The 16,220-nt window shown below is 34.0% G+C and overlaps 1 protein-coding gene across 2 annotated transcripts in view; it reads right to left on the bottom strand.

Annotated features, from left to right (window-relative positions):
* The window catches only part of Nep5 (Neprilysin 5), a 192,930-nt gene that overhangs the window by 27,764 nt on the left and 148,946 nt on the right, over positions 1 to 16,220 (bottom strand). For both annotated transcript variants that reach the window (XM_069840179.1, XM_069840180.1), the window contains exons 7-13: positions 13,009 to 13,092; positions 12,685 to 12,931; positions 9,345 to 9,591; positions 5,931 to 6,029; positions 3,640 to 3,790; positions 2,612 to 2,729; positions 1,517 to 1,613 (exon numbers count right to left, since the gene is read on the bottom strand). In XM_069840179.1, coding sequence (XP_069696280.1) covers positions 1,517 to 1,613; positions 2,612 to 2,729; positions 3,640 to 3,790; positions 5,931 to 6,029; positions 9,345 to 9,591; positions 12,685 to 12,931; positions 13,009 to 13,092 — 1,043 coding nt within the window. The remainder of the gene's footprint in view (positions 1 to 1,516; positions 1,614 to 2,611; positions 2,730 to 3,639; positions 3,791 to 5,930; positions 6,030 to 9,344; positions 9,592 to 12,684; positions 12,932 to 13,008; positions 13,093 to 16,220) is intronic.

Genomic DNA, 16,220 nt, shown 5'->3' with positions numbered 1-16,220 from the left:
TAATAAACAGTCTATAAACGTCTTGTATAAAAACTACGTTGATGCTTCTAAAATTTTACTTGCACAGACGACATTATATTATTACATTAAATGATTAATACTGCTTGCAAAATTCAATTCTACAAAATTCCAGTCGTAAAGATTTCAGTTCATGGAATGCTACCATTCATTCATCTACAGCTACATCAGAAAGGATCATAAATTTTTTTGGAAAACAACTAAAATATTTAAAATACATTTATTTCGCACTCCAAAACAACGTATTGTGGTTTTTGTTTTACAGAACGTAAGAGTACAGTTCTATAATAATCATAAAAATGGAAGATGACATATTTTGACTAATACATCTTTGTCATCTCGATGCAGTTTATATTCGGTATCAAAAATGTAAAAAGAAATTGGTTGGGTCACTACCTGAGAAGAAACTGCATACTGAAGGCTGCTGCACTGGAAGAAATGGTGAACGGGAGAAGAGTTCGGGGTAAAAGTAGATATCAGATGATAGACGACATTAAGATATATGAAGCATATGAGGAAACAAAGAGGAAGGCAGAAAATAGGAAAGATTGTAGAAAGATGCCCTTGGGCAGAACACTAAATGAATGAATGAATGAATAGGTATGAGAGGCCTGTAACAAATTGTGCTATGCAGCATTCCAACATATCTTTCTCAATCTCAAAAACCTTTCTTATTACTAAAGGCCAGCGTTTAGTCACCGAGTGAAGAAAACAGGTTAGTTGTGCTATGGGGTATAGGTAGATGATAGCTCACGCACACGCCACGTCGGTATAATCAGCGCAGAAGATAATAGAAATTGAGTACCGATGGGTAAGGGTCGATTAATTATTGAACTGATTGAAACTGTTTTTTGCCGACCTGCATAAGATTACAATATTAATAAAGATTTGCATGTCTTGGTAGACTAGCATCACGCCAATACACACATCGATGTATCTTATTTTATGTATGCATCAGTAACTTCTTGTGAAATTGAGGTATGTCGTAAGGAATTACTATGTAGGTTATAGTTTTTTCTTATTATTGTGAAAGTCTTGAAATGTTCTGTTTCCTACAATAGGATTTATAATTTACTATATAGGCCTACTTCTTTTTAAAAATTATAAACATTCATGTCAGTTTTTCTTATAATACTCGTATAAACAATCATCATTTCCCACAACAGTATTTTGCAAATGAATACGCTACGTAATTTCTTTCGTGAGCTGACTGTACAAGTTTATCAGTATCAGTAGCTGGGTCCTTGCCGCCTCGTTCGATGCATAAAACAGTGGAGAGCGTAGGTATGTGTTCACTAAACTTGTAGTTCAATGTGACCAAACACTGGGCTCTACTTATTACATAACCTGTCCCAAGTCATGTGATAAAATTCACCGTCTTTCATTTCAGAAACATGAATACGTAACTTAAGGAACAAAGTATTCTGAGTATCCCAAAGATCGTTTGTTTTCAGAAGATGGTATTATTTCCTCTCTTACGTTAGATGCATGTAAGTACCTTGCTCTTGGTAACATTCAGAAACGTGGTGTCCGCAAAGAAGTAGCTAACGGCCATGCCCATGAGGTAGTTCACAGTGTTTGCGCAGAATGTCGATCTGAATCAGAAAAATAGAAATTAATTAGTATGTACTAACTACAAGAGTAATGGATGTAATTTTCATATATCAAAGGATACGGATATCATATTCAGAGGTGACTTAAAATACGCCGATCAGGCCTGATAGGGGTTCGAACTCGAGCCGCCTGCTTGACAGACGAACCTAGTAATATTAAAGATTGAAGATAACCAAAAAAATACCTACAGGACAATGGCCTCTTAATGAAGATAAGGAATTCTATGATTTTCACATGGTTAATCAGTCCGTGAGAGATCTAAGTAGTACACAGTCTCAATTCATGCTTACACTTTCCACACGCAGTGTAATAAATGAACAAATTTGATAATATATGTAGAAACTAGTGACGAAATATTCGCGTAATTCACTATGCTTTCGTGTTTATTTATCTAGAGAGATATCCTTTCAGAAAAATAAATTTGTCCTCGCCAGACATATAATAGATGTAAGAGATCAGCGAACTCACGTCTGTCTGCCTTAGTGAACTAACTCGCATCTCCCTTTCTAGCTACAATGTTGCAAGCTGGTCGCATCGGTCATTGGTTTCAAATTAGTGGTTTTTAAATTAAATTTACACGAAAAGCGTCCACACGCCAGAGGGATAAATGATTCTTTATTAGATTTTCTATCGATTATACTCGCAATAGTTACTGAATAAGAGGGAGTTAAACATTTGCAGTAAAAACTTTTTTTTCTGACAAAACTGTGGACTTTCCACAAATAGACTTATAGTATTACACTTTTTGTTACATATTACATGAGCTATTCGCTCTGAAAATCTGCACGATTATTTCACTTCTACGCTGTTTAATGTTGCAGAGATGAGTAAACTTTATTGGCATGTATGTTGAAGTAGCATGGAGAAAGTAACACAATGTTTTATTGAGATTTTATAACATACAGAATGACAATTTTGATATTTCGGGGTAAGTATATCTTGGAAAATGTATAATGCATATTGTCACCACAATACTAACCTCGCCTCAGGTGCCTGCCCACCCATCACCTTCTCGATGTAACGCTCTTTCAGGTGTCGCAAGTCTCGGTTCGTTAAAGGCGCCAGAACATGCACTACCTCCCACCATAGCGTCAGTTCTGAAAAAAATATACGCGGTATGTATCACACCACTGCTTAACATACCTCGTAAAAGTCATGTTTCATTGGGATTCAACTTCGATTTCGCTGAGAACTATATCAGAAATGAACCAGAAAAATAATCCCTTCCAATTTGTCAGTAATACCACAGTCTACTATATACAGTCACGAAGCTTGAGTTTTGAGGGTGCTAGAAACAATAGATTGTGACGGTACTATTTTGCATTGCCTGTAATGAGTCGATATTAGCGATCCTAGTGGTGAGCAACTATCTAATGTTTGCATATTTACTACGTATTAAGCTTCGCGACTGTATATACTAGACTGTGGTAATACTCGTTAAGTAACTTACCTACTTTACATAACTCAAATTAATTTTTATATTCTTTCAAAATAAAATTATTTTACGTATCCATAATCTTTAGTCCATATTTGGACTTGTGCGATTCTAAACCTTTATTATTATTATTGTTATTATTATTATTATTACTATTATTACTATTATTATTATTATTATTATTATTATTATTATTATTATTATTATTATAAAGCCTTATAAAATATGAAAGCTCTTGGCTACAGAGTTTACAATATAGTGCCACCGCACCCTGTTTTGACAAACAATTTTCCAGTTATCATACATTTCTAAAATTTGTAGTCCTCCAGACATTCTAAACCTATCTTACAAAATTTATATATATATTTTTTATTTTCAACTGACCACTTTTGTAGCTCAGGTGACAGGCGCTTTTTCCAGCTGATCTAGATCTGTGCTCGGGTGAGGGCTCAATTCTCACTTGGGTTGATTACCTGGGTGCATTTTCTCCATATTTCTTCAACTGTAAGGCAAATTTCACGCAATTCCTTGGCGAATATATTGTACTTTCTGTATAGATACTAAAGTCTTACCTAAAGTCTTGCTGGGTGTTTCTGCAAGCAGCTTTGCCAAGTCTCGCAAATAGTTGGCATTTGTCACCACGATCTTATCCTCTCCCTCCAAGTCCAGAGTGACGTTCTCGACACCTTCGAACATTAGCGTGAAGTATTCCGTCCAATTCAGCTGCAGAAGAAGGATAAAATATGGCTACATTTTACGTCCATTTAAGCGAAAAAAGATAAAATTGCGCATGAAGAGCCATAAGATATCACTGCGATAAAATTTGTGGAGGTCTCTGGTGGAAAAGTAAGTTTGGAACATATTGCCTAAAAATATCACCATTCGAAAGCCTTTTATATGTCACGAAACCACTAACGAAGATCACAAATTGAAAATATTAGAAAAAAAAAACAGAGAAAATTCGAGAAGTGTCAATTAATTTCTTACTGAGAGCTCTGTTTGAAAACCAAACAAAAAATACGATAAATCCACTGGATCATTCTGGCCTTGATTAATTGTTCTTTTCCTAATCAAACTCGTCCACACCTGTGAGTAACGGTCAGCGCGTCTGGCTGTGAAACCAGGTGGCCCGGGTTCGAATCCCTGTCGGGACAAGTTACCAGGTTGAGGTTTTTTCCGGGGTTTTCCCTCAACCCAATACGAGCAAATGCTGGGTAACTTTTGGTGTTGGACCCCGGACTCATTTCACCGGCATTATCACCTTCATTTCATTCAGACGCTAAATAACCTAGATGTTGATACAGCGTCGTAAAATAACACTAATCAAACTCTGAAATGAATTATTATATTAGTAAATATTTTTTAAGTTTCACATCTTCATTAGATTGGTTTCAAATCTTTTGAAGATGCTTCACAAAAAAGTACGAAATCAACATTGTACTAGTTTCAAAGAAGTCTTATCACTCCCTTCAATGACGGAGGACACAGTTTCGAGCCCTCGCTCACGCCTGCTCCATGAACTACACATCAGATGATAAGATCACGGAATAATAACACTACACCGTAAGCCGATGAAGTGGTCATTGTACCAGATGTATTGATTCACGGAGTTGCTATTGAAATTTGTTTAGGTATTTTGTACTTGCAATTTCGAGAATAATATTGCCCTAAATTTGAGATCATTGGATTGATATTATCACTAGTTTGAAGGAAGAAAATGCTGGCTGTCTGTTGAATCTCTTGTGTGACATACTTAAGGGGTTAGGTACAGCTTACAGCAGTAAAATTTTGGAAATATTTAACATTTTTTTCCTCCATTATTGTATCTTGTACAATAATGAAAATTAGTATGTGTAAAACATCGTCCTTCTGCTATATGAAAAAAATACTTTTATGGTTTAAAAAAATTGTTTACATATTTTTTTTTTTTTCAAAATTCAGTTCAGTGTGCAGTGATGAAGCGTTTCCCACATAACTCAAAAGCTATCCAACATTCTGTGATGACGTTTTTTGTGTGTATTTATGCATGTCATATCTACAATGTCATGCAAGTTCATTTCTCTACCTTTGATAGATTGTGTGATAAAAAAATAAATTCATTTTAAAAATGGTCAAATATCAGTATTTTCTTCTAACACAAAATAAAAAGAAAATTTATTTATTAAGGAATGTAGTTGAAAGAGCATGATATTGTAAAAATGAGTTTCAGCAATAAAATAAAAGAGAGAGAACATGAAAAAGTTAACAAGTTTATGAGTTATGAGGGAAACGGTTCATCACTGCACAGTAAACTGCCACCATTTTGTATTTTGAAAAAAAAAAATAATTTTTTAAAAATCGTAAAAATATTTTTTTCATATAGCAGAAGGACTGTGTTTTACACATAGCAATTTTCATTATTGTACAAGATACAGTAATGGAGGAAAAAAAAAAGTTGAATATTTCCAAAAATTTTACTGGTGTAAACTGTACCTAACCCCTTAAGACCAAGATCTTCATGTAATTGAACATTGCGAATGTCGTAATCTGCTTCAAAAATTATTCTGTCCACTTTATTTTGAAGGACTTGTCTTTGTAGATATGTCTTTGCTGCAGACCCTCAAGCATGAGCTGCATAAAGCATTACTTGAAGAATGAGACATTTGTACAACTGTCACAAACGTGTAACAAGTTGTACTGTTTGTCGAGAGATGGCGCAAAACCACATAATTCTCTTATTGCCATCTGTTGGTAAATCCTTGAACTCGTGAGTGCATATGTAAGAAAAAGACTTCTGAATTAGGTTATTCTTCTGACTACCATTTACGTAAGGAGACTACATTGTTATGCAGAAAGATTAAGAAAGATAATTTAGAATACTTACCATTAGAGATCCATTATGGCCGCCGTCCGTCCACTCCTGCAGTTCCTGAACACTCATTTCGATTGGATCGAGTTCAGATTCGTCATATTCGTTCATTACCTGTAAAGTAGATGAACGTCATTAATTTGAGATGTGGAAATAGTACAGACTAGGGATTGAGGAAGGACTCTTTAGGCACGAAATATCACCTCAGTATAGATATGTCGACTTTTCAAAGATTTTTCCAGCCTCAAGGCTGTGAATTACTTTAAACAGCCTGCAATCATTTCTTTCAAAATTATTTCATATAAATAATTTAGACAGCATGGAGAACTCCTGAGAAATTTACGCCATCATAACATCCGAAAACTAATAGCACAAGCCTTTAGAAAAAGATCCTTCGAGGTCCATGAAGAGGTGCACTGCGTTGCGTCAGAAGGCGGCGGAATTAGACGAACGGACATCGTGGCTCTAGACAAGACTAATAGTAAAGGCTTTATACTGGACCCAACTGTTAGATTTGAGATGAACTAGACCCAAACATCTGAGGTCAACAAAGAGAAACAACAAATTTATGAGCCTACTATTCCGTATTTTCGAGAAAAATATCAGATGGAAGGCACCTGGGAAGTACATGGTTTAATGATCGGAGCGAGGGGCACCATCCCAAAATCAACTGTAAGCACTATCAAAACATTTGGAATCCATGACATCATTCCAAAAATAATTACTCCTAGCATTAAAGGGTCTGTGGCAATTCTGAAAAATCATTTATACGGAATATCATAATCCCCCCTTCTTTCTATCCGTTAGTGTGTGATTGTTACAATATATGTACAAATTTATTATTTCTTAAATTTAAGCTCCTAGTTCACATTTCAATTTGACTAATCTATTTTACTGTCATCGTTATTATTCTTATATATGTGTTATTCTGTGTTTTTGGCAACCCAGGATGCCTGGGCAGACTATTTCTTGGAAATAAATTATCTATACTAATAATAAATCTGTAGCCGAAATTTTTCTGGTAATTTTCAATTTTCTAAAAATAATTGGTCCTAACATATATAATTAATCACCCTGAAACCGAAAATCGCTTTTTTGAAATTTTTGTTTGTATGTCTGTCTGTCTGTCTGTCAGTCTGTATGTTTGTTACCTTTTCACGCGATAATGGCTGAACGGATTTCGATGAAAATTGGAATATAAATTAAGTTCGTTGTAACTTAGATTTTAGGCTATATGGCATTCAAAATACATTATTTAAAAGGGGGGGTTATAAGGGGGCCTGAATTAAATAAATCGAAATATCTCGCCTATTATAGATTTTTCTGAAAAATGTTACACAACAAAAGTTTCTTTAAACATAATTTGCGATAAGTTTTATTCCTTGAAAAATTTTGATAGGACTGATATTTAATGAGATAAATGAGTTTTAAAATTAAAATAACTGCCATCTAAGGCGCTGTACTGAAATAGAAGCAAATGACTTCGCCTATAAGGGGCCTTGGAAAACAACAATCGAAAGCTATGAAGGATAGCCTACAGATAATGTTTCTGTGTTTGTATGAAATAATATCAGAAGCTAAATTAACCGATTTGTATAATTAATTATTAATTCACCATTGGAAAGTGTAGTTTCTCTAGATGGACATAATGCTATAATGTTATTACAGTAACTTGTGAGTGAATCGAGGACAGGTAAGATTAAAATAGCTTCTTATGCACAGAAAACTTGATAGGCTATTCTGTACATTCGTTTCCTGTATTTCCTAAAATAATTTTTATGACCAAATGAGTGGTCTCTGGATCAAAATGATCGCATTTAAATTATGCAAATACAATTTAAATTAAGTAACATAATAAACGATTTATCCTTATATCAAACACGAATGTTCCCTGGATCAAATGTTCAATTTTAATTATGTAATTACTTTATATTTATTTCTAACGGGAGCAGTGGAGCGCAATGGTACGGCTAGTATAATAATAATAATAATAATAATAATAATAATAATAATAATAATAATAATAATAATAATAATAATAATAATAATATATGACGTGTACATAGGCATATCCCAATGTCGACAAATGAAAATCAACAAGCAATATTCATTTGGAAATAAGCCATTAATAGCTGACATACTTGTTACAAGAAAGAGAAACGGCGTGTTTTTAATATTATAGAATCTGTTGATTGAAGTTTAATCCACATAAGAATACGACTGGGTAAACTGAAAACATAGCGCATTCTATTCCCTAAAATTCCAGTGTCGTAGAATTACAAAAAGCAGCTATTGCACAACCTGAATTAGTGTTGATAAGAATACAGTATGAATTACGGTTTTTATTAGTTATGTAGGTTAGTCAATAAATATAAGTGCTAAATATAATATATATATATATATATATATATATATATTCTCCTTTCCTACTATTTAAATACGATTAGGCTATTATTATTATTATTATTATTATTATTATTATTATTATTATTATTACTATTATATTTACTATTATTATTATCATTATTATTATTATTATTATTATTATTATTATTATTATTATTATTATTATTATTATTATTAGCAGTTGTCACAAACTGATGATGAATATGGCCACAAAATCATTTAAATATGCGCTCCTGCATACATGACTTGTATCGTCTCAAATGCAGGTAGTAAGGCCGTAAAAGCATTACGAGAGGGGTTCGGCCGGCGCCGTGGATCATGTCCCGGCATAGCTCAGTTGGAAAGAACGCTCAGCGCGCAGAGCTGAAAGGTCCTGGGTTCGATTCCCGGTGCCGGTACGAATTTTTCTCGTATTAAATAGTAATAATAATAATAATAATAATAATAATAATAATAATAATAATAATAATAATAATTACAATTTCTTGCCTTCTTAGCTCTTCTCACTGCACTCTTTGGTGTTGAAGTAAATAATGTTGATTGCCAAACACATAGTGGGTGTCCTTTAATATGTCTGCAGTTATACAGAGAGAATAGTAAGTAATTGCATTAATTTTAAGGGGTTATTCTTTGCGATATTTCAAACAAAAAAGTCTGATATAATTTTGCTCGTTTTTGCTTCTTTTTCGAAATAGAAAAGTTTTATATGAAACATTTCATAGGCCTAGCTTGTTTTAGGAACGCTATTGATTGAATTCCAAATATGCTCAGTCAATTTAGAAGACGCGTATTATGATAATAAATGATTGAAAGAATTTTAGTTTTTTCCTTTAAATGTGCAGAAATTTGATTAGAACAAATGTAACATTTTAAAATTCCTTTTCAGAAAGGACGCGCAAAGGGTCGACCTTAACCCGCCCCTAGCCACCGTTACCTAACCTAACCTAACCTAACCTAACCTAACCTAACCTAACCTAACCTAACCTAACCTAATCTGACCTAGTGAGAATTTTGTTTCCTTACATGCGTCAGTCGTTCGTCCATCTCGTAGATGTGGATAGCGGCCATCTTGATGGCCAGGTCGAAAGCGTCGTTCTTAACTTTGTCGGTTTTATCGGTGCTATTCGTGTTCCACTTGTATATATACCCTATGACTTGCGCAAGATACTGCAGGAAGGCTGCCGAGTAGGGATCTTCTTCATCTTCGCTGTCCTTTGACGTCCTGGCCTTCCTACGCCGTGCATCGATCCTCTTGTCTACGTCACGATACCTGTAAGCCCAGTAACAAAATGTTAGGGTGTCTCGTATGATTCATTGAATATGTGGAAGTGTTATAATTATCAGGATCTAAGCAAGGTGTGTTGGTGAGAACGCTTCCCCTTCTACTGCCATTATTATACCACAATTTATACATTTTTGCCTTTTCACCTGGTAAGGTGAACACCATTATAGGCCAAATCGGCCCAGGGTTGGCGAGAGATTAAATCTCCTACCTTTACAGAAAATCGGGATTAACATTTGTTTTCTGGTACAGTTAAGGCCGTGAGACCTTCACGACCTTATCTTGCATTCAACGAGAGGAAATACATGATAATATAATGTTAAGGGGAGAGGATGGTATTTTTTAAAACATTTTTCCTATTTGGTGTAGGCTAAATTATTAATTTTTTGTATGTAGAGAGCTCATAGCTGTGGCAAGTCAACCAAATAAAAATATTTGAAAAAAAAATTATTTGGGGCCCAAATTTGAAAAAAAATATACCCAATGCAGGATTGTACTAAAACCGATATATCTAAACGGTTTTTGCAATGTATTTGCAAAAGTATGTTCTACAGACTATCTGTAACAGAATTTTGATATTAGTCCCTACGTTTGTAAAATAAACAATTAACATTTAGTAACAATTTTCTGATTTCCTTTCTTGCAAACAAACGGACGTATTTTTTAAATTAAATCAATTAAAAAAATTCTGTTACAGAGAAAAGTTTCCTAATAGTCTAAAGAATGTGTGTTCTAAATTTCTTGCATGTATCTTTCATAGTTCAGAAATTATATCCATTTTGTCTGGCAGTGTAGCAAAAAAAAAAAATGAAGTTACTGGAAACCGATAAAAGCGGGCGTGTGATTTAAAAATCCATAATGCAGGAAGTTTAAAAATGGCGATCCACACATATCACAGGGTATTTTAAAGATTTTTTTTTTTAAATTTAGTCACTTTTCATCAAAAATATCATCCTCTCCCCTTAATACAAAATAAAGTTATAAGTAGGCTATAGGTCTATCTAAGACAGAATCGAAACAGAAAAATATGCATAAGCCAGAGGATTATCGAACTTAAATACCTGCTTAAACTAGATGACAAAATTAAATTACATGATTACTTTATAACCTAGTATTTCTTTTCTATCAAATTCTTTCTGCAATTTATTTAACTCAATCTTCCACTTCTTCTCTTACATCTCTCTCATTTTCTCTTATCACTCATGTATACATAGCCTATTCTCTTGCCCCCCCCCCCTCATTCAACGAATCATCCATGTACTATACCTATCACTTCCATGCAAGCTCTACAACATCTGTCTTTGCACTTGAAATTCACTTTAATTTTTATCTTTTAATTAAATAAAATTTCGTACAACAATCTACTTGCTGAATTTAATTTAATGTCTCTTGCCAGTCGTAGATTACTTGCTGAACAACTTTTATTATATAAAATATTCAACGGTCTACTTGATAATAGCGAAATATTATCACAAATCCAGATTAACGCTGGAACATCACATTTTTAGAAATCGTCAATTGCTATATTATAAAAAACCAAACACTTCAGCACATAAAAATTCACCATTGTTAAAAATGTGTTCAAATTTCAATGTAATATGTAAAACATGGGATCTAGATTTCTGCATATCTTACATGGAATACAAACATTTTCTTATTAATATACTGAAGGTAGTTGATTTTATATAATATTGCTATTTGTTACTCTGTAATTTGCCAATTATAGCTATATTTTACATTTTTGGCTATGATATCTATATTTAACTATTTTTCATTTATTTTATTTTGTATTTTTCATTTATATCTATATCTGTATCTCTTATTTAGGTAGTATCTATTTGTCTGTTCTTTTTTTTTTCTTTCCTTTTCTCATTTTCCATTTTAATTTGTATTTACACTTGTATCTGTTTCATCTCTCTTTTTCATGTTATCTATGTTTTTTTTTTGTAAACGAATATCTGTACTGTCTATTATAATTGGGGCTTGCCCTGTTATAGGCATAAATAAATAAATAAATAAATAAATAAATAAACATTAATATATAAATGACACTCGGGAGGAAATTAAACACAGAATAAATATGGTAGGGAAGGTATTGTCATCTAGTCTGCTATCAAAAATTCTTAAAGTTAGAATTTATAAAACAGTTATATTACCGGTTGTTCTGTATGATTATGAAACTTGGACTCTCACTTTGAGACAGGAACAGAGATTAAGGGTGTTTGAGAATAAGTTTCTTAGGAAAATATTTGGGGCTAAGAGGGATGAAGTTATAGGAAACTGGAGAAAGTTATAGTTCGACAACTTCAAGTGAAACCCCGTAAAACATGCCAACTTCTGGAATCTCTCTCTTTCTTTCTTCTCTCTCCCTCGCTCCTCGTCATTCAGTCACCAATCACCACGTAAATATCTGAGAGGGTGTGTGTGGGCATCGCGACCAATAGAAGAATCACTCTCCAGTATTACCACAATAACGGATTCTTCATTTTTGCCTCGACTGTCGGCTAGGAAGGTTCCATTATGCTAGCATTGCAGGCAACTAGTCAACCTTTTAATGCTTTTGTTAGCAGGTTTGACAAACTGCGATTGGAGCTGCCAGTACATAGTGCATAGTGCTCTCTGCCTTCCCCCCGTGCTTTCTCACTTGCTCCTCCCCAAGACAGCCAGCGCTCACGTAGTAACTCGGTCAGGGTTTCAGTTCGATTTGTCAGTCTATAAACAACGCAGAACTGCACGCATGGTATCGTTCACCTGACATAATTAGGAATATTAAATCCAGACGTTTGACATGGGCAGTGGATGTAGCACGTTTGGGTGAATCCAGAAATGCATATAGAGTGTTAGTTGGGAGGCCGAAGGGAAAAAAGATCTTTGGGGAGGCCGAGACGTAGATGGGAAGATAATATTAAAATGAATTTGAGGGAGGTGGGATATGATGGTAGAGACTGGATTAATCTTGCACAGGATAGGGACCGATGGCGGGCTTATGTAAGGGCGACAATGAACCTGCGGGTTCCTTAAAAGCCATTTGTGAGTAAGTATTAAGTAACATCCCCTACACTAGCGAGGCGCCGTACGCACCCCGGCAGCGGCGATCTGACGTTGGGCGTGCCCAGGGACAGTCTGTTGACGGTGCGGTTTGTGTTCTGCGGGTAGACGCCGAACCCCACCAGCAGATCCTGGAAGACGCGTCTCTTCGCCTCTACGGCGATGGGCACCCAGTGGAACGGCGTGGTGTCCGGCTCATCGCTCAAGACAGGCCGTACCGACATGCCGATATCCCGCAAAAAACGAAACATTGGTTCGAGTCCCTGCGCATCCAGCTCGTCTGGAAGATGAAATAAACTGTTACATCTTAAATCTCGTCTGAAGTCTTCAGTAAGGTCAGCACAATAAATAGCTCACCTGTATCCATGCAGGACTTGAACATGATTCTGGCTTGCGTAACAGGCTGCGGTTCGCTGTCTGAGGCGTTCTCTTGTAAGTGATCTGTAACATTATAGTTTGCATATACAAGTTGGAAGTGAAATAGCTTTGCATATTTTGTACAAGCCGTACTCGTGCGCTCCGCTGCACCCGTTAGAAATAAATATAAAGTAATTACATAATTACATTCCAGGGAACATTCCTGTTTGATAGAAAGATAAATCGTTTAATATGTTACTTAATTTAAATTGCATCCAAATAATTAAAATGCGATCATTTTGGTCCAGAGATACTCATTTGGTGCAATGACAATTCCTTTAGCATGTTTCTTCATTTTTATTACATGCAACCATAGTTTAATGAACATTGACATAATTTAGATTTAATGTGTATACTTTATTTTACTTGTTATAGGTTTCCATTGAATTATGGTAATAACTTAATTTTAACCCTTGTTTTCTATGTATTCAGTAAATGGCGCTTGGCCCACTATGGTACTGAACCATTCAAATAACTTAAATTATATTATATTATATTATATTATATTATATTATATTATATTATATTATATTATATTATATTATATTATATTATATCAGAAGTTACTGTAATAACATTATAGCATTATGTCCATCTAGAGAAACTACACTTTCCAGTGGTGAAATAATAATTAATTATACAAATCGGTTAATTTAGCTTCCGATATTACTTCATACAAACACAGAAACATTCTCTGTAGGCTATCTTTCATAGCTTTCGATTGTTGCTGTCCAAGGTCCCTTATAGACGAAGTCATTTGTTTTTTAATTCATTACACGGTCCTAGATGGAAGTTATTTTAATTTTAAAACTCATTTATCTCATTAAATATCAGTCCTATCAAAATTTTTCAAGTAGTAAAACTTATCGCAAATTATTGTTAAAGAAACTTTTATTATGTAACATTTTTCACAAAAATCAATAATAAGCGAGATATTTCGATTTATTTAATTCAGGTCCCCTATAACCCCCCTTTTAAATAATGTATTTTGAATGCCATATAGCCTAAAATCTAAGTTACAACGAACTTAATTTATATTCCAATTTTCATCGAAATTCGTTCCGCCATTATCGCGTGAAAAGGTAACAAACATACAGACAGACAGACAGACAGACAGACATACAAATAAAAATTTCAAAAAAGCAATTTTCGGTTTCAGGGTGATTAATTATATATGTTAGGACCAATTATTTTTGGAAAATCGAAAATTACCACAAAAATTTCGGCTACAGATTTATTATTAGTATAGATGTAACAACAAACTATAATATCATATTGGTGGAAAGTTAATGCAGTCAACTCTGGATATACTGAACTCGGTTATAGTGAACATTCGGCTATAGTGAACCTAAATCGTTGGTCCCGAACTGCATACATTAAAAAGTACTTTAATATTTCCGTTTATAGTGAACCCTTACTTCGGTTATAGTGAACCTAAAACTAGAACGTTCCTAAGAAAATGTAATTTTAAAATGGCCAAAATGGTAATTTAGGAAACCTTTTTTCTTATAAACTTCCAAGAATATAACATGTATCAAGATATAATTAATTATATTTTATTCCGTCTTATGGCTTGAGCATTGATTACACATAAAAGAAAACACTGATGTGTTACATCTTATTTAGTCTTAATACTAACGTTTTCGCCCTTTTGTAGGCATCTTCAGGTACGAGATATAACAGATACCCATCTAAAATCAATTACAAAAACTTTGCTTTACAATTGGAAACGACACAAATAGAGTAAAATATGACATAGTGACAATATTAATCACCCAAAACAACATTAAAAAAGATCATGTCAAATATTGAAACAAATTAAAATGACGTAAGTTTGCAGATCAGAATGAATACTCGACAATATGACATAGTGACAATATTAATCACCCAAAACAACATTAAAAAAGATCATGTCAAATATTGAAACAAATTAAAATGACGTAAGTTTGCAGATCAGAATGAATACTCGACAATATTTGGTCACCGGGATACAGTTTATTCAAATAAACTGATTACATGTACAACAAATACATCCCTTCATTTCAACAACCTGTGTACGGTGATGATTTAGATTTTTCGCATGAATTTGTAAGTAAATTCATACCTTCATATGGCATTTCAATATATTTCTCTATTTTACCTATCATAGATATACGTTTGTTTTTCAGATAGGAAAGCACAGAACACTTAACAAGAATTTTACTCGCTCCATCGAAATTAGCCAGTTCATATTTGCTTTTACGACTCTACATTTAGTAATATCAGGTTTTTTATATTTCTAGTAATTTATTGATTTTCTATGATCAGCACATTGATTTCTACTCTCTGTATGCTTCTCCATTCATTTTCAACAACAGTACAATATATTTAGGATACCAATGTATTGAGATCTACTTTGGGTGCCAACACTGCGTATTCAGTATTACTTCAGTGTCTTTTGCAAACTTCCCCCCTTTACACTCTTTTTTCTTAAAACTTAAGTTTTGTTAGGGAGGGCTCTGAAGAAAAACCTGTTTAGTAAACATTGTAAATGTCTCTGAGTTCATATTCCTCAAGAATTGAAAGCAGTCTATTTTTCCCATCCTTCAATAACATTGGTTGCAATGTCACCTCCTTCACCAGACACAGAACGGAATGCAATGTTATGCCGTTTTCTGAAGCGCTCTAACCACCCATTACTAGCAACAAAATTTCTTACATTGAGTTCTTTGGCAATTTCAAGAGCTTCCTCTTGAATCATAAGCCCACTTATTGCCAATTTCTTCGCCCTCGCACACTTGAACCATTCGTAAACGAAATCATTCACATTACTAAACACAGATTCTCTCTTCCTCCCAGTCTTTTAATATTTCATCTTTATTCTTAATTATACCGTTTATTTGTGTCCTTTCACATTTGAATATTTCTGCAATTTTTCTCGCAGATGTTCCCTTCTCACTTTCTTCAATCATTTTCGTCTCACCTCTAAACTTAACACCACTCTAAATTTATTGTTAGACATGATTTTTCTCTCAAACTAACTTCACAGTTCTTCTGAATCGAGTGAATGAAAAGAAGAAAAATTCGTAAAAGCTGGTCCATATAGAGAAAGATATAAAGAGGAGGAAAAAAAATCGAATGGTTAACTACCTAAAGCATACTGTGACATTTTC

The sequence above is a fragment of the Periplaneta americana genome, chromosome 11 (genome assembly GCF_040183065.1).
Source record: "Periplaneta americana isolate PAMFEO1 chromosome 11, P.americana_PAMFEO1_priV1, whole genome shotgun sequence".
Taxonomy (NCBI): Eukaryota; Metazoa; Arthropoda; class Insecta; order Blattodea; family Blattidae; genus Periplaneta; species Periplaneta americana.
This window is presented reverse-complemented; position numbering and strand designations above follow the sequence as displayed.